This window comes from Mizuhopecten yessoensis, unplaced genomic scaffold (genome assembly GCF_002113885.1).
Source record: "Mizuhopecten yessoensis strain PY_sf001 unplaced genomic scaffold, ASM211388v2 scaffold1779, whole genome shotgun sequence".
Classification (NCBI taxonomy): Eukaryota; Metazoa; Mollusca; class Bivalvia; order Pectinida; family Pectinidae; genus Mizuhopecten; species Mizuhopecten yessoensis.
The window spans coordinates 59,986-79,740 of record NW_018404217.1 but is presented as its reverse complement, the minus strand read 5'-3'; the positions used below and the strand labels follow the sequence as shown (position 1 = coordinate 79,740).

At 37.5% G+C, this 19,755-nt stretch overlaps 1 protein-coding gene across 2 annotated transcripts in view; it reads left to right on the top strand.

Moving 5' to 3' along the window:
* Positions 1 to 19,755, top strand: part of LOC110440760 (Hermansky-Pudlak syndrome 5 protein-like) — a 32,014-nt gene that overhangs the window by 6,034 nt on the left and 6,225 nt on the right. The window contains exons 8-25 of one of the 2 annotated variants that reach the window (XM_021483904.1): positions 1,955 to 2,045; positions 2,277 to 2,359; positions 2,773 to 2,850; positions 3,653 to 3,744; positions 4,566 to 5,480; positions 6,271 to 6,408; positions 7,641 to 7,712; positions 8,817 to 9,063; positions 11,012 to 11,359; positions 12,303 to 12,468; positions 12,705 to 13,728; positions 14,824 to 14,941; positions 15,275 to 15,439; positions 15,632 to 15,742; positions 16,044 to 16,157; positions 16,641 to 16,747; positions 17,895 to 18,525; positions 19,463 to 19,538. In XM_021483904.1, the coding sequence (XP_021339579.1) occupies positions 1,955 to 2,045; positions 2,277 to 2,359; positions 2,773 to 2,850; positions 3,653 to 3,744; positions 4,566 to 5,480; positions 6,271 to 6,408; positions 7,641 to 7,712; positions 8,817 to 9,063; positions 11,012 to 11,359; positions 12,303 to 12,468; positions 12,705 to 13,728; positions 14,824 to 14,941; positions 15,275 to 15,439; positions 15,632 to 15,742; positions 16,044 to 16,157; positions 16,641 to 16,747; positions 17,895 to 18,525; positions 19,463 to 19,538 (4,576 nt within the window). The remainder of the gene's footprint in view (positions 1 to 1,954; positions 2,046 to 2,276; positions 2,360 to 2,772; positions 2,851 to 3,652; positions 3,745 to 4,565; positions 5,481 to 6,270; positions 6,409 to 7,640; positions 7,713 to 8,816; positions 9,064 to 11,011; positions 11,360 to 12,302; positions 12,469 to 12,704; positions 13,729 to 14,823; positions 14,942 to 15,274; positions 15,440 to 15,631; positions 15,743 to 16,043; positions 16,158 to 16,640; positions 16,748 to 17,894; positions 18,526 to 19,462; positions 19,539 to 19,755) is intronic. The other variant, XM_021483911.1, reaches the window with a different exon arrangement.

The window sequence follows — 19,755 nt, the reverse complement described above, 5'->3', positions numbered from 1 at the left end:
GGCTAAGAGTTTTGAATATGTCTATGTAAGATTTTTGGGATGAAAATGCAACTCTTTATCATCCTCAAGGTTCACCACCATCACGACATATCGCAATGGTGTATAGAAGGACTATCGAGGACAAAAGCCTTGTCGACGATAAATCTATACCAGCCTGTTGTTAATCATAATATGTCATCTGGTTATGACATGTGGCATCATTCAGTTGCAGGTTTTGGGAAAGAATAGACCTGTTGTGTACCACTTTATTTCATAAGAGACAACTTATGAAGGGGCACCTGCAGAATATTAAGAAACAATGAAGAAACCTAACTTGATTTTCTGCACCCCTTGCGACACTTGGCATCTTTATCTTTTCTGTTGTCACTTCCCTGCTATTTCGTTTCTTTGGTGTCTTGTTAGGCACCTCTTTTCATATGACCCTATATATGGCTTGCTGGCTGTTGTGAGGATGTTAAACCACAAACAAACAAATCATTTAAATGCGACTATATAACTCAATGCCCCTAAAGGATATAGATATCTTACACCATCATCTTGCGTACAATAGTGCTATCATACATGTATGTCCTCCAGTACATGTTCATTTATTGATTAACCCTGTTATTGATATAAGGCTGTTTACGTGGTAAAGCGAGTATGGATTGATACCCTGTCATTGATATAAGGCTGTTTACGTGGTAGGGCGAGTATAGATTGATACCCTGTCATTGATATAAGGCTGTTTACATGGTAGGGCGAGTATGGATTGATACCCTGTCATTGATATAAGGCTGTTACGTGGTAGGGAGAGTATGGATTGATACCCTGTCATGGATATTGGGCTGTTTATGTGGTATGGAGAGTATGGATTGATCCCCTGTTATTGATATAAGGTTGTTTACGTGGTAGGGTGAGAATGGATTGATACCCTGTCATCGATATAAGGCTGTTACGTGGAAGGGAGAGTATGGATTGATCCCCTGTCATTGATATAAGACTGTTTACGTGGTAGGGAGAGGATGGGTTGATACCCTGTCATTGATATTTGGCTGTTTATGTGGTAGGGAGAGCATGGATTGATACCCTGTCATTGGTATAAGGCTGTTACGTGGTAGGGCGAGTGTGGATTGATACCCTGTTACTGATATAAGGCTGTTACGTGGAAGGGAGAGTATGGATTGATCCCCTGTCATTGATATAAGGTTGTTACGTGGTAGGGAGAGGATGGATTGATACCCTGTCATGGATATTGGGCTGTTTATGTGATAGGGAGAGTATGGATTCATCCCCTGTTATTGATATAAGGTTGTTTACGTGGTAGGGTGAGAATGGATTGATACCCTGTCATGGATATTGGGCTGTTTATGTGATAGGGAGAGTATGGATTCATCCCCTGTTATTGATATAAGGGTGTTTACATGGTAGGGCGAGTATGGATTGGTACCCTGTCATTGGTATAAGGCTGTTACGTGGAAGGGAGAGTATGGATTGATGCCCTGTCATTGATATTGGGTTGTTTATGTGGTAGGGAGAGGATGGATTGATACCCTGTTATTGATATAAGGCTGTTTACGTGGTAGGGTGAGTATGGATTGATACCCTGTTACTTATTTGTGACTATTCCGTCTTTGCGTATTGCAGAGTTATCTTCTCTTGGGAGGAGGTATTGATTGTTACGTCACTTGTTTGTGAGAGTAACGTCATCAATTTTTGAGAAAACGACGTAATTTTCTCACACAAACCAATGACGTAACAATCAATACCTGCTCCCAAGAGAAGATAACTCTGCAATACGCAAAGACGGAATATATTACAGGGAGGGAAAGTATGGATTGATACCCTGTCACTTATTTGAGACTTTGTTACAGGGAGGGAGAGTACAGATTGATACCCTGTCACTAATTTGAGACATTGTTACAGGGAGGGAGAGTACAGATTGATACCCTGTCACTTATTTGAGACTTTGTTACAGAGAGGGAGAGTACGGAGGCTGTTTCTACAAGCTCAGTAAGACGTCCTTTCCCATGATGTACTGTGCCCGGCCAAGTTCTCGTGTCTGGGAGGTATGTCTCACATTATCTCTACTACTGATCTGTTAAATTGGTTATTGGAGGCTCTACCATAAAACAAAACTTCTGAATGACTGCTTTAAAAACAAATCAGAAAATTTTGAAACATCTGAATATATAAATTCTTTGATTCAGTTTCTGGAATGAATGATGCAAATAAAATGTACAATATTGTATGTTTGTAATTTTCTGCTTAATTTATGCTTTGTTTATCTTTATTTACAGGTAGACTATGAAGGCAATGTTCTCAGTACTCATCAGTTTAAACATCTTTTGGCCATACCTCCTATCAAAGTGATTGACATGAAGTAAGTTTTCGGCCATGCCTCCCACTTAAGTGATTTATATAAAGTAATTGTTGACTATTCATTTAAGAGATTGACATGAAGTGAGTGTGATACATGTACCCACATCTCCCGTTAATGCATTAAAAAAATAATCATGTGTTTCTGGTTTCCATTCTGAACCTGTTTATCAATAGCCGACCCAAAAGTTGTTAGGCAAATTTTCAGGCAAGCACTGTATAATTATAAGCACTCCTTAAACTAAGAATGTTCCCCTACTTTACCTCTGAGGATAAAACCAGAACTGCAAGGTTATCTTCTTTTAGGCCTTAGTAATTGGCATTAAGTATAAAAGTGCTGGCCATACCATCTAAGATATAACATTCCTTTTTTGCATGTAGCAGTGTTCAAGTGTTCTTTTCATTGTTTTGGTACAGTGAGACAGAATGGGTTACTACACCAGCGTCAGAGTGGGCTGGACAGGGCATCAACTTACCTCGTCTGAAGATGTTGGGGTAAGTAAAGTACGGTAGAAATTCTTTATCCCACACACCAGTAGTCTGGATAACAAGCCATCTGAAAAAGATTTGAATAGAATTAGAAAACCAAATTTGACATCTTCACATTCTGATTGGTGTTACATCTATACTTAATGGATTATTCACTTTTCTTGTTGTTAAAATGTACCTGATAGTTAATAACATGTACCTTATTACTTTTCTTGTTGTTAAAATGTACCTGATAGTTAATAACATGTACCTTATAATTGGTAATATTCAAGAGGGTTTTAATTTTGCTAATTTTGTGAATGCATCGAAATTTGCAAAACATTTGTACCTTATGAGTATGTTAGATCGTGGCCACAATTTCCAAGTTTCCATGATGCCAGTTGAATTAAAGTTATTAGGTGTAAACAATATACATATAAGGTAACAGTTAAATTGAAATTTAAAAAAAACACCCAAAATAATTTCAACTTGTTTCAATGAAAAAGAATCGGTAAGGAAAAAACATTTACGGTATACTGGAAAAGACACAAAGAAATTATAATATCCATCACCATAATATGGTGTGGATCACAACGAAAGTGAACATTGAAAGTTTAAACAAACAGATTAATTTACAAAGGGAAAACGCCTGATTATTTTGAAGTTCATACAAAAGACAACTCAGTCATATTGACACACAATGGAATTTCACTGAAACAACTGAGTTATAACCTGGAACAGCCAGTATAGCATGTGAAAAAGTTCTGGGGTAGAAATGGTGAAATTTTACACCTGCTATACAGGTTTAAATCAATTTCTTTTTATGTAGGTCACAGTATTTGGTGAGCTGGAGAAACAACAGAGTGTACATTCTAAACCCAGTTAAGGTGAAAGTCATTCTTTGGACAGAACTAGGCACAGGTAAGTCCTTATCTGACAGCTGATCAGTGGGAAAGATGATCTAGTTTTCAGTTAAATTTGAAGTGATTTTATTCTCCCAACCTTCAGAGGTATGTGTCTCCCATTTTAGTCGAGAGAGAGAGATGCACTAAATTGTGACATCATAAAAACAGAATGGCAATCGTGACGTCATAAAAGGATGAATGGTGAACATTTACACACAAAATATGTTTACAAATATAACTACTGTCTGTTCAGTTATGGCTGAAATAATAGTATGGGAGAAAAATAATCATCCCCTGACCTTGAGGGTGTAACAGAGAAATCCCACCAAATAAATCACCTCTTGGATTTGAGATTGTTCTGTTACACCCACAAGGTCAGGGAAGATTTTGTTGGTCATGATGCATGATATATATATATATACATGTAATAGTATGATGGGCATAAATATTATTGATGATATTAACTGCAATGCAGCCTACTATAACTATGTTTAGTACACCAGTACCCCCGTAATGCCATTAGCAAGCATTTGTGTAGGCTCTCAAATAATCTAGTAATGTGCAATTTATTGATGTATATTTTAATAACCATCACAAACAAAGTTGAGACAGCTGGCAAACATAATTTTTAGGAAAGACTGAATTGATTTTCTATGAAAAATTTGGTCAAATAGGAGGAAACCATATGAAATGCACATATTAAAATTTCAGATTAAATTTAAAATAAACAACAGGCATCTTTTGACAGTGGTCTTTATGTTTGCAGACCATTGAATTTAACAAGCAGAATGTCTGTAAATACATATAGCATCCCACCACATTACTTTATGATTTCAGGCATCAAGGACCTTTGCACAGTGAAAAGTGACATGTACCTGTTTCTTACGAGTGGTGAGGTACGGAGGATCCAAATGTTTTCTGTGTCACAAGTGGTCTCCATCCTCCAGAAGAAAAATGTGACACTGGCCGCAGATATTTGCTGCAAATTTCAGGAGGTACTCCTCCAGGGAAAGTGGCGTAAACATTTATCAATGGAAAGGTTACAGGTCCTTCAGCAGCAGATCAAGGGAACAGACCTGGAGCAAGTATACAACAATTTTATGGTTGAAATCATAAAAAAAGAAAGTGCTGATTACTCAGATGATGATGGCAGTTCCGAGTCTAACAGGAGCAGGTCGAGTAGTTCTGCTTCTGTTCAGAGTTACAACAGGATCATGAGCACATTCAGAAGGGAATCAACAGAGGAAGACATCTTAAATGGTGTTGCCACAGTTACTGATGGTGATATAGACAATACAGATGTTTCAACAACAAACCTTCCTCCTGATAATGAAAGTTTTGTTCAGAAAGATGAGATCCAACATGATAATGGTGCTAGTAATAATTGTCCTAGTGATACTGAAATTGTGCAGGAACAACAAAATATATCCGAGGAAATACATATAGGTAAACCACAAACTAGGTCAAGGTCACAAGGATCTGATGAGGACATGTTAGACAAACATGTTGTCAAGGTAGGAGACAAGGATGAGATTTGTGATGGTAACCTGGACTCCACATGTGACCTTGACCCTAGCTGTGACCTTGGCATTGATATTGACAGAGACAGAAATGGTGAGACATCATCAGAGATTAAAAGAGTCTTTCTTCATGCGGATAATAACCATGATGATGTAGCTACCCCTCCTACAGGAGATGATATAGACGGCATTGTGCAAGTCGAATCACATAAGATCCAGCAAAACGACGAAGGTTGGTGTTGGTCGGAGAATTTTAACTACATTTTCAAAATAAAATATCAATTAAATCTCATTGTGGGTCTGGTTTACAGTTCATTTCCTACTGACATTAATGCATTGATTGCATCACTATTTGGTTGCTGTATATTTTAAATGGGTATGTGTCATATACTAGTATCAAGATATAGGAAATTTTCTGATTTCTCACGACTTTCATTTGAGTGAAAATGGGAAATGATGGTTGTTATCTTCATTTGTAAGAATCATTGATGGCTAGTGATGTCATCACGGTGAATATTTCCAGCTGATGGTTTTTAAACTTTAAATAAAACCCCATACACCTATCTTATCATTTTATGCCCGAAAATCTACAAGTGTGTCGTTGATCATTTGTATATGGATACATGAGAGAGGTTTTTAAAATGCTCTGTAACAGACTAAATTATTCTGAAATCAATTTTATTTTTAGCTCACCGGGTTCGAAGGACCAAAGTGAGCTTATGCCATACCGTTGTGCCGTCGTCCGTCCGTCAACAATTTCTTTAAACGACTTCTTCTTCTTAACCACTGATTGGAATTTAACCAAATTTGACTGGAAGCATTCCTAGGTGGTAGGGATACAAAATTGTACAAATGGTGGGGCTGACCCCCCAGGGGGCTGAGGGGCGTGGCCAAAAGGGGGCAATTTGCCTATATTGCTTTAAGCGACTTCTTCTTTGGAACTAAGAGACGACGAATACTTTTTTTTTCCCCAAAAAAAATGCAAGAACAAAAACAATCTCAAATTTATCTTATTCTTACAGATCTCGCCCCAGTGGTGGCAAAGAGTCCGAGTATGGAGGCATCCACTTCTCTAGGGAGAGGGAAGACAAAGAGACGAGTTAAAACTGTGGATCTTGGAATTCCCAGCAAGGGGAACAAAAATAAGCTTGTACAGAAAGGTTGGTACTGACTAGTATGTCATGGTAGAAAATATGTGTGTGTTTACTGACATGACTTTTCAGCTTGTATCTCTTGAATTGTCTCCTATCTGTACAGATCTTGTGAGATTAAATCAAAGGAGCTAAACATGTTTATATCCCCACCCAACATTTTGTATAATTATGTAATACATAATACTCATATGAGGCAAGGAAGTAATTCTTACAGTGTATAGACAATATGATGTTGTCAAATTTTCGGAGCAATCTGCTCCTTTATCGAGACAAATAAAAAAAATAAAAAAAAATAACATTACATCAAAACAATATTGGAAATAAAATAGGATATAGCTAAAATATTTTGAAAACAGTATAATCTAGCGCTATCGTTAACCACTGATACTGTGTGTGTGTGTGTGTGCGAGCTAGGATCCAGTGTTATTCTTGAAATTACCGTTAATATTACTTCTTTAACTAATACTTAATACACACATACAGACTGGTGTGCCACTGCCCTTGTGGATTTATAAGTGATCTGATTTTAATATGTCTGTCATAATTTGTAGACTTTTCAAAATTATTCAAAATGAAATTAGTATTTCTTTCATTCAGACTTACATTAAATGGGTAGCATGTTTTGAGGTTCAGCTTTCAGCATGTCGATATATATATCTGTACCATATTTATTACGTCCTTAAATAGGTATTCTGGTTGTGTTAGCCTAATCAGCTGAACAAATAGATATAAAATAAATATTACAGAATATATCTATGAAGGTATATTGCTAATTAAATAAAAATTGGTATATACTCAGGTTTATTGCAGCAAAACTGGATGTGAAATTAATCAATAACAACTTTATCATATATAAATATAATATCTGTAAAGCAAGTTGACATTTTTCGAATAACGTTTCTTTTGCAAGGATTTTTACTGATACATATATATTGTGCTGTCTTAATGTGTTGTGCTAGATTTAGGTCTATATTACGTTGCGTACAAATATCGAATATTAAGCAATGTATCAAAATGATACAGTTGATCTCAAGTCTCAATTCATTACACAAATTGTTCTTAAGATTGGAAGGAACAGATTCTTGATGTACCAATCAGTAGAGATAAAAATTACTGTATTTGACTGTAAATAGGCTACCATCCCTAGTGGGGGAAAAAAGTTGACCAGAAGTATTAATATGATTGATTTTTTTTTTAAATTAACGTAAAATTAACGTAATGCATGTATCTGGTTTTAGGTACCAAGTCTGGTGGAGGGATGAAGCGTTCATTAAGCACCAGTATAATTGAGGGGGGAAGAAAGGACACAGGTAGTACATTGACGGTGTGGCAGGTCCAAAATATAGTACAGTGTGCTGACTTTCCTCAATCCTCCGACAGCAATATCTTAAGAAACTATATAGAGTTCAGTCATTTATCACTCACCACAGAATAAGAATTGTAAAAGCAGAAAAGTCCAGACCCTTATCAGTACACTGATGCTTTAAACTCAAGAGCCTCTACTAGCTTATGTCAAAAGTAAAGAAAACAGTGTGCCAGTCAATATGATGTATTGCAACAAAGTGGAGGTTTTGTGTTTACTGTCCTCACATAAAATAGCTAATTAGGTCATGTGTACATGGAGATTGGGAAAATGTACCAAAGGGTTTAGTGAGCTTATGCCATGGTGTGGCGTCCAACGTCAAAATTTCACTTAAAAAAACTTCTTCTTACTAACCAAAGGGCCTAGGGTGATGATATGTTGCCAGAAGCATACTGGGATGAAGGGCTACCAAGTTTGTTCAAACAAATTACCTTCAATCATATTTAAGGTCACAGGGGTCAATTGTCTTAAAAGAACCTTTAAACGACTTCTTCTGAATAACCGAAATATCCTGGGTGATGATATTTGGCTAGTAACATGCAGGCATGAAGGGCTACTAAGTTTGTTCATGTGAATGACCTTGACACACTTTCAAGGTCTCATCAGGTCAATTGTGTATACCCCGGGTACATCTTGAAAAGTCATCTTCTCAATAAAAAAAAAGTAGTGATATTTTGCCTGTAGCTTTATTTAAGTCAACTTAAAAGGTTACAATTGTGAGATTAATACAAGGTGAGCCATGCAGGCCCATTGGGCCTCTTGTTATTCACAAACATGTGATTAAAATATGTGACAAAAAAAACTGTTTGTGAAGGAGGATTAAAGTGGGAAAAGTGTTTCTGTGATTTTAAACAGAAACTTATCCCAAAGGCTTTGACCACGAGAAAACATTTCGTTTGTAGGAACAACATTGTTTTAATATGTAGTCATTTGTAATATGTTTATGGGTTTTTGTAGCATTGGTTGATCTATAGATAAAACGTCTGGGCATGAAAACATTCATCATGGATAGAAATTGTATAAATACTATAAAATAACTGTTGTTCCACAGATTCCTTATTAAAGAAGGCAGTTTCCCTGGACATCTATAAGGATGACATTTTTGCTGAGGAGACTGGAGACTTAATTACAAATCCAACACAGAATGTTGTAGAAAGTGAGACAACTCCTTTGTCGGATGTCAAGCTGTCCAGTTCTGGTTCAAGGTCTTCACACAGTGTGACGACAGAAGGTGACCTTAATCCTGTCTTGGTATCATCCTCTAAACCACTGAACAATGGGACTCTGTCCAATGGCAGGTGTGTATAACTGTTAATCTGTTGTCACATTCCCTGGTGGCAGCACTAAGGTACTTTGGTGTTTTGGTAGATGAGGTTTAAAACATCTCATTTAAATATGAACTTTTCAGATTTTCTTTTAAGTAAATAGCAGGAGACACTCTATGTTCAACCTTGAATGGTCCACACCCTTATGTTCGCCAGGGATTGAATGGTCCTCACCCTTATGTTCACCAGGGATTGAATGGTCCTCACCCTTACGTTTGCCAGGGATTGAATGGTCCTCACCCTAATGTTCGCCAGGGATTGAATGGTCCTCACCCTTATGTTTGCGAGGGGTTGAATGGTCCTCACCCTTATGTTTGCCAGGGGTTGAATGGTCCTCACCCTGATGTTCTCCAGAGGTTGAATGGTCCTCACCCTTAGGTTTGCCAGGGGTTGAATGGTCCTCACCCTTATGTTTGCCAGAGGTTGAATGGTCCTCACCCTTATGTTTGCCAGGGGTTGAATTGTCCTCACCCTTATGTTCTCCAGAGGTTGAATGGTCCTCCCCCTTATGTTTGCCAGGGGTTGAATGGTCCTCACCCTGATGTTCTCCAGAGGTTGAATGGTCCTCACCCTTATGTTCTCCAGAGGTTGAATGGTCCTCTCCCTTATGTTTGCCAGGGGTTGAATGGTCCTCACCCTTATGTTCTCCAGAGGTTGAATGGTCCTCCCCCTTATGTTTGCCAGGGGTTGAATGGTCCTCACCCTTATGTTCGCCAGAGGTTGAATGGTCCTCTCCCTTATGTTTGCCAGGGGTTGAATGGTCCTCACCCTTATGTTTTCCAGGGGTTGAATGGTCCTCACCCTTATGTTTTCCAGGGGTTGAATGGTCCTCACCCTTATGTTTGCCAGGGGTTGAATGGTCCTCACCCTTATGTTCACCAGGGATTGAATGGTCCTCACCCTTATGTTCTCCAGAGGTTGAATGGTCCTCACACTTATGTTTGCCAGGGGTTGAATGGTCCTCACCCTTATGTTCACCAGGGATTGAATGGTCCTCACCCTTATGTTCTCCAGGGGCTGAATGGTCCTCACCCTTATGTTCACCAGGGATTGAATGGTCCTCACCCTAATGTTCGCCAGGGATTGAATGTTCCTCACCCTTATGTTTGCGAGGGGTTGAATGGTCCTCACCCTTATGTTTGCCAGGGGTTGAATGGTCCTCACCCTGATGTTCTCCAGAGGTTGAATGGTCCTCACCCTTATGTTTGCCAGGGGTTGAATTGTCCTCACCCTTATGTTCTCCAGAGGTTGAATGGTCCTCTCCCTTATGTTTGCCAGGGGTTGAATGGTCCTCACCCTTATGTTCGCCAGGGGTTGAATGGTCCTCACCCTTATGTTTGCCAGGGGTTGAATTGTCCTCACCCTTATGTTCTCCAGAGGTTGAATGGTCCTCTCCCTTATGCCACGTCAAGTTAACAGCAACAGTCATTCTGTCATTCTATGTCCATGTTCTCGGTATTTTGATTGTTTAATTATGTAAATATGATGCAGTTTACAAGTCTAACAGTTTTTGTATTGGTTGATGTGCCCATTTAATGGTTTGTCTTTTGTAATTTTAGTGATTTGTAATAATTTATAGCTTTTTCAGTGATGGAAATGAGTCTTTAATGTTTGCCCTGTTTATATAATTGACAGTAATCTTACATGCCTAAGAGTAATTTTCCTGTGACTATACCAATGTTAAATAAATATAATGAATTTGTTTTTATGAGATTAAAAAAACTATTCATAAGGTTTATTTCTTTAATAAAAAATAATCTTTTTCTAGATACTATTCATATGTGATTAGATTAAAAATTTATACACAAAACTGTCTCATAGGTATACCTAAAACACCTGTCAATTTAGGTTCAGTTGTTGAAACAAAGGAAATTGGTTAATTGGACACATCTAAAGTAGTTTATTTCTGATGATGTTACAGAAAGCCTGATGGAATGATAAAGGTGAAAAGTGAGTCAGACATTGCCAGCAGCCTCATGTCAGCTCATAGTGCTCCTCAGAAAAACACTGGAGACAGACGCCACTCAACTCTCAACGGTAGCAGTGAAGGAAAAGAGGCAGAGTTCTCAAATAGTTACGACAGTAAACAAGCTGAGTTCTCAAACAGTTATGAAAGAAAGCATGCTGACCTGACCTCTAGTTTTGACTCCAGCAGTCTTGGGTCGTCCCCCTCTCAGAGTCCGCTCAGTCAGTCATGGGAGGGACCAACAGGAAACAGTCACACAGCTGGCTCCTCTCCTAAAGTATCACTCAGCAGTATGAAGGATAGGTAATTACTCCTTTACTCAACTTCCTACAGTGGAAGTATTTTAGCTTCTTAAATCCTTCGAATTGATACAGTCAAAGTTGTTTTTAGAAAACAACTGTGATAAGAGCAAACCTGCTTACCTCTCAATCTCCCAATGGGCCCGGGGTCCTGACCCCCATCGGTAAATTCTGTGGTGGTGATAATGCATGACAAATAGCGTATAATTAAATATTTTTTCTTCTTCACGGCCTTACATATGTTGTGTCTTCTGGTAAGATTTAGTAAGCTTTTTCAAACAAATGAAACAAATCCTTTCACACACTTATTTTTTCCAACATTTTCTCCTTTCAAAATACTTTTTTTTCTGTACTGCCACTTTACCCAGAACGGGACACTTATGGGAAAACAACCCAAGAAAATGTCACTCAATGCAAAGAAGTACTTTTATTTCTACAGTTTTCATTAGATAATACTTTTATGACAATTTAATTGTATTTAAGTTGTGATAGAAATGAAAAGTGGATAGTAATTATCTATGAAAAATGAACAAACACTTTTGGAACTGATAGTATGGTAAAAAGAACATTGATACTCATCTAAAAAGTGTCCCGATTTGGATACAGTGACGTTACATAATTTTAGTTTGTTGTTGCAAACTTGGCATCTTTCATCATTGAAAGCATGAACTAATCTAGGAGCTCTTCCATCAACTTCTCCCTCTAATCTTCTAGTACAACATTAGGAATCTGACTGCCAGGTTGGTGACTGGAAAAAGATATAATTTAATAAAATTATTGTTAAAAATATGCATTTATGTTAAATACAGGTGTTTGTATGGGTATAATATCTGGGTACACTCAAATTTTAAAGATTAGAATGGTAGAATATTTGTTGAGACTGACATCCTATTTTTCATCTGATTTAGAAGATAAAAATGTTTTTCTCTAAAATGCTAATAATTTAGTTTGCAGTCCAAGTTCACGGTGACCAAGAGGAAGTTACTGAAGACAATTAAGGAGAAGACATCGCTGTCTAAATCTCCCTCTAATGATGACCTCTCCACCATGAACGTCCTGTCAAAGTCTCTTTCCTCCGAGGACCTTCTCACAATGGACTCTGTACCGAATAAGGTGTGTATGTATTACTGTTTAAAAAGCAACATTTCTCCCAAACTTCTGCCACTTGTAAAATATTCATATCGGTATTTGTTACCAGAATTAAACCTGTACATATCAAACTTAAATTGTTGCATAATGGTGAATTTTCTGACTTGTGAAACATCAGCTAAAATGTTCCTGAATATAAGTATGAAATTGTACAGATTGTCTGAGGTTCAAGTAACAGGATATTTAACACTTCATTACAGGGAAAATTAGGCTTTGGCAGCATTGTGGAGAACAGTTCTGAACAAGAAGAGAAACCAGAGCTGAAACCACTGGTAGATTTATCTGAGTTAATGACAAAGACTGAGACAACGCTGAAGGCACTACAGGACACTGATGTGGTGTTGAATGCTGTGGCTGTAAAGGACACACTGACAAGCTGGGTGGTGGAATTAAACCGTACGCTACACGTTTTACACACAGAACTTTACACAGACCGGCTAGCAAAGATCTCAACAGACAGCACTACTTTGGGTGAAGTACAGCACAAATCACTGGATAGAAAGAGTTTAGGTGTTGTGAAGGAAGAAGAATTGCAGGAAGAAGGGAAGGAAACTTTAGATCCTTACAGTGCAGACAGGTGGACAGAATGTTGGTCAAATACAGAAAGTGGTGGACAGACAACCGGTCAATCACTTAACAGTGACACATGCTTTGTAGACACCAGTGGACAACATGAAAAAGTCACAGATCAAATAATGCAATCACCTGGTAAACCTTGCTCGGAGGTGTGTCTCGCGGAATTAGCTTACCAAGTGAGTGACAGTATCCATTGTAATGACCCATTTAACATGCCAGATGACCTCTTTCACAATGTTGCTGATCTAGCGTTGGCCTGTTTCATGGCTGGTTGCTATGGTGATGTGTCTGTGCATTCCAAACCTTCAACAACTAAAAACTGTATTGACAACAATAAGGATATTCCCTCAGACTCTTTGAGAACCAAGGATGATATGTTTATGCAACAGTCTAGGGAAGAAAATTCCAAAGTTTGTGATAATGGTTTACTTTCAAATACTCCACGGCAGCCGACCTCATTCCAGGACTTGGGACATTCCATAGACAAGGATCTGTCTGTCAGGGGACAGGATTCACCTGTTGAGGATATTTTTACATTTATGCAGAATTACTGTTTTCTGCTGGACTTCCGTAGAATACAGGAAAATATACATACTTACCAAGGAAACCTGTTTCAGTTCTGGTGTACCTATGTCAGATGTTTACATGGTAAGTTCATGTGAAATCAACTACATGTAGGGCAACATAGACCAGTCTAGGCACATAGTACAAATCAGCCTGTTTGTTGTAGGTCTTGCAGTAACTAAACCTTACTGTTATGTGGCCTAGAAAACTGTTTCTTTGATCTGCAATACACTAGAGCACGAAGGCCTTGAGTATTTCTATCAGGTGTAATATCCCTGTTGTTAGCTCACCTGGACCAAAGGGCCTAGTGAGCTTATGATGTAGCACAGCTTCCATCGTCCGTCTGTCTTCTGGCATCAAGATTTTACTTTAAACAACTTCTTCTTAATAACCAAGAGGCCTAGGGTGATGATAATTGGCCAGAACATTCTGGGATGAAAGGCTACTAACTTTGTTCAAATGAATGACCTTCAGCCATATTCAAGGTCATGATCACATAATCAAACGGTCCTGGTGATGATATATGACCAGAAACATGAAGGGCAACCAAGTTTGTTCAAATGAATTATCTTTACCCATATTAAAGGTCACAGGGGTCAATTGTCTTGAAACACCTTTAAACAACTTCTTCTGAATAACCAAAATGTCCAGGATGATATTTGGCTAGTTACATGCAGGCACGAAGGGTTACCAAGTTTGTTCAAATGAATGACCTTCATTCAACCATATTTACATGGGTCAAATATGTTGAAATCTTTGAACAGCTCCTTTTGAATGACTTTTAGACAAGACTGATATTTTGCCTGTAGCTTTAATTTTATCCACGTTTTAGGTTACAATTGTCATATCAATACCAGGTGAGCGATGCAGTCCCATTGGGCCTCTTGTTGTATAGTACTGGCTGTCACTTCATTCTCACAAATTGATATTTTGATTGTGCTAAAAAGGGACTTTAAATTACAAAAGCAAAAAAAGTGTCCGTTGTTCAAATATTCCTGATCATGATTTTAAAACAAAGAAGAAAAAGTAAATTCAATGAGACATTTAAAATGTATGTGCTTGTACACTTAAGATTTCTTTTCAGGGAATATTTAAATTTAAAATAAGATTTCTTTTCAGGGAATATTTAAATTTAAAATAAAGATTGTGATATATGATCATGTTTTTTTTTTTTTTTAGAGTTTTACAAGAATGACACGTTTTTTGTGAAGTTGATGAATAAGGAGGTCCATTACGCTGTAGACATCTTGAGAACAGGAAACTACAGTGCAGAGAAAGTTCTGTCCTATGTTATCAAGTAATAACATGATTTAGTAACTTTCAGTCAAGTCTAATATATGACTAGTGAGAATTAACTTGATCATGTTATGATCAAACACAGTAATTTTGTCAAAAATTCAGGTTCCCTTGTCTGTAGTCATATGTTCAACTATTGGTCAAGTAAAATTATTAGCCTAACCCTAATCGTGTTCACTCTTGAAAAAACCCCATGTACTACTGAATTGTGATTGATCAAGTCTTTATTAGGTCAGACCAACCTACCCCTTAAGTGTGGATATAGTGCTACTGAAAGTTGAAACACTCTGACAGAAAAAAACAATCCTAAGACTGATTACTTGTACATTTGCAGGTTATTTGAGGAGAATAGAGACCAAGCTTTAGAGGTTTGTCACGACAGTCCCCACATACAGCCCCTCGACGTGTACTTCATGTGTCAATACCACAGCCAGTCTGTCAGCCAGTGTTTCTCTCCCTTCATGTACGCCAGGGTCAGTGACGTCATGACAACCAACAGGTAAGTACTTTGTATGCTAGGGTCGGTGACATCACGATAACCAACAGGTAAGTAATAGATTATGCTAGGGTACCGTAAAAAAAACTCTTTAAAAATGTAAGGGTCGTGTGTTAATACTCATGATCCAATCGCAAGATTTAGGGCTTGAGCACATGCAGGCTGTATGAAGTATATTTTATTACTGTTTTTCAGATATAGTGATTCGGTGTATGGCCATCCCCTTGTCCGCCTCAAATGGCTTGAGATGTTGTTGGTCGAGAACAAACCAGCCACAGAACTGACTTTGAAGGACAACGTCCCAAGGTAGACAACTCCTCCCCCTCTTTTGTGGAATATTCATTAAGCTTGAACGTTACAGTATCTGCGTAGTAAATGTAACTTTACGGTTGAGTTAACCAGGTAGGAAGAGATCAACACCAGGTGTGATAATTTATACCAGGTGATGGTTTATACAAATTTGAGTTAATGCCAGGTACAAGTGCAGCAGTTTATATTACAAGTATAAGTGGAGGTTCAGACACTAGGCTCAGACATTGTTTCTGATTTGAAATCTGTATATATTAATTGTTGAAATATATATATTGTGTTTTTTTAATAATTTCAGACCAGGAAGTCATTTAGCAAATTGGAATAAAACAGAGTTCATACTCCATGTCCTAAATTCAGCAGCAGATGATACAGAGAGAAAGGAATTTCTGGGGCTTGTACAGTCCTCAGGGTAAGTTTCCTGGGTTAGAACTCTGAATTGCTCAGGTACGGTTCTGAAGTGAGAAACCTCTGTAGTGGCCATTGCATACAGATGAATCCTTGTTATGAATTCTGCAGATTTATTTTACCCCTGCCATAAAATGGGGGGGGGGGGGGGGGGGCGCATATATAGTGTTGCCCATGTATGTCCCACCGCGTCGTATTCCCCCCCTGATCAAAGTGGTTGTGACTATTTATAGAACATCAAACACTGAAACTAATTTCACATGGTGACGGGGACATTCATGTCTTACAGACATTTTCTAGTATTTTATATGCATTAAGTCTCAGGACCATTCACTTAACAGACAGAAGACTGATAAAGGGCCTCAATTTAAATGTCTCTGATTGGTAGCAGATAATGATGTCTCAATTTACTTGGGATATAATTCATGTGTATAAATAGTGTTTTTGAAAGAGAGGAGACATGTTTATAATTATGTGTTATGTACAGTTTTTGGATAGGTTATCTACGGTTACTGCAGCAACTACAAAGCCGGAAGGAAGTCCTAGCTACAGTTATACTGCTAGGGGACATTGACCTGTTTGGTAACAAACACAGTAAGTGGCATCAATCCATTGTTGTAAGGTTATACATTTCTTAAACAGATATGTGTTGGATTTTATCAACTTCATTCTTTTTCTAAACCTTGCAATTCATTCGCAATACCTAGGCTACATTCGCGTTTCCCGGTTGAAAAACACTACTGTACATGTGGCTTGACATTGTTTTAGAAAGAAATAACGCCAACTAGCAATAGTCAGCATTTTAGTTTAGGTCAGGTATGTCTGGACCCCTCAATCTACACGTGCCAAATTTTCCTGAGGTCGGCCTCGGTTCAGATCTGTACCTGTCGTTTTCTTTACAGGTTCAACCGATTCAACCGTTTCAACCGGATATGCGAATGTACCCATATGCTTAAATATATAGTACCCATATGCCTAAATAATAAATGTTGAACTTATCTGGGTTTTAATTTGGACCTTTATTATTACTGAGTTTTTTATGCATAAATATTTATATAGTGCTGCTTTATCTAAAAAGTATATAGTCTACGTATAGGAAGACAGAATATTCAGTTACTATATGGTAGATTGATATTTTGAGGCAAAATTAGCATTATATGCATCATTCAGTAATTTCATTTTGTCTATTTAAAATATTCTTTCCCTTGGAGGTTTAATATGTGCTATGACTCAAATATCACCAACATGCATATAATGTCTGAATTATTTATTACTAATTAGTCAGATAATAATTATAATGCATGTGTAAAAAAGTAATTGTACACTATGTGCTTTTGCTAAAATGAAATTAATAACAATTTATATTATAAAGTAAATTATAAGGAATGTTCAAGATTTTTTCTGGCTATGCTTTTTAAACCTGAAAAAGAGACAGTATCCCCTGCTTTGTGTAATCTGTTTAAAGAGCACATATTTTTTCAGGTTTATACAATATAACCAGAAAAAAAGTCTTCATTCCTCAGTTAATTAAAATTATTCCCCTGTCGATGTCTTGAAAAAAAATAGTGTGCCTTCTACAGCTTGGGGTACCAAGTACTTTAAAACTAGGCTTATATACAATTCAATTGATATTTCCAAAAAAAAGCATTTCTGGTATGTTGAGTTGGAATCATTTCTGGATTGAAAATTTGAAATAAATCTCTTTTTTTTTCTATTCTAACTTGCAATTTACTGATTACAGACTACATGCCTCAGACAGAACAGGAGTGGACTTTCGTGGTGCAGACATTACACAAACAGTACCAGTCTCGATGGTCTGGTGTCCGCACTAGAGTGTTGCTCAAAGGTCAACAGGTCGGTAAAGGGGATGTGTCAAAAGAAAACTGTGACGATGTAGTAGATCAGATGGACAACTCGGTTAACTTTAGTCTTCCAAAAGGGAATGTGTCAAAAGACAATTGTGATGATCTGAGTTATCTGAAAAATGGAGGGAATGTGCCAAAAGACAATTTTGAGAATCAAGATTTAGAAGTAAGTAAAAATTTAACAGAGTTTGCAGCAGACACACGTAATGGTAGAAGCTCCGGAAACATTTCAGATAATAGATCAAGTCACCGCACAACAGAACATTTGTTTGATGAAGGTAATCAACTTACCTGTTCCCATACTGACAGAGACAATGTACCCTGTGAAGGAGATTATAGCAGCCCTAGTTGTATATCATGGGACGACTTTACTTCATTGATGTTGTGCCACCTTGGACCTGTTGCCACAGTAACCATTCTCCAGGAATGTGACATACCAAAGGGGAAAATGTCTTCTTACTTCCATCAGTCGGCCGTAGTTACCATGTTACTGAACAGAACCAAACGGTCAGTGTCATGCTGTAGATCCATTTTAGCACAGTCCATCGTTCAACTTCATATATTGTATGGGACTTCTTGATAAAAAATTGCTTTAACTAATTGTATCAATGTAAAATAACGTAATTGAGATATATTTTTAAGGTATATAATTGAGAAAGTTTCAAGACAAGAAATATCAAAGTTTAACTTTCATCTCATCACATAGACTCAAAAATCATCTTTTTATATGCCTGTTTTCATGCGAGTACTTCTTGGAATAGTGGAGTGCTGCATACTGAAATGGGGTCTTGTGTCACACTAAAAGTAGAGTTATCCCTCAGCCTCATCTTTTCTTCTAGGGCATATTTCATTTACTCTTTTCAACTATATTTGCCAAACTTTGTTTGTGAATACCTTGTGGAATGGCAGAATACCACATACATAAATCAGTTCCTGTGTTCTGCAATACATTGTATACAGAAAGACCCTTTCTTCACTCTACGTGTTCTCGTCCCGGGTTAAGCTTGTATACCCTTACCTACTATTGCTAGATTTTGTATGAGAGTACCTCTTGGGATGGCAGAGTGCTGTATACTGAAATCAGGTCTCGCGGGGGGCTGTATATATAGATTATTCACATTACTTTGCCTTTGTTCCATGTAACATGGTCATTACTAGCAGATATACCAAAACTACTTCCTACTGATAAACTTGTTTCTATAAGTATATACTATACTTGGGTACACTTGGCAGAGTTTCATTCCTTTTTTGTTTTGTTTTGTAAAAGCTTAAACAAATCCTAAAAGTTTCATTATAATGACCTTTAGCTAACTATATAAAAATTCTTTCTGACGAGTCCCATGTACCCTTGTTTTTGTGGGTCTAAGTTTTGTACTTTTACATAATAGGGTGTTATAATCTTGATAAAGCTTTGTTAGTAAAACTTCTTGCTGTGGTGTTGTAGAAATGTGACACATAACCTGCTAGAGAAGCTGGACTCTTACCTGTGGGCCAAGAAACCTACTACCCTGATGCCAGAGGTATTAATATGCGTACATACACGACCAACACATCAGCTACATACCTACAGTATGTTAATGATAAACAAAATTCTGAGATCAGAGCCAGTCAATTATCCATACTCATGATGTTATTAAGGAAACTTGTCCCACAGTTTATGTCACTTTCCTTTGTGATTTTGTAGACTTTATCACCATCAGATATCATTATGTTTGAACATCAGACAGACTGTCCTGT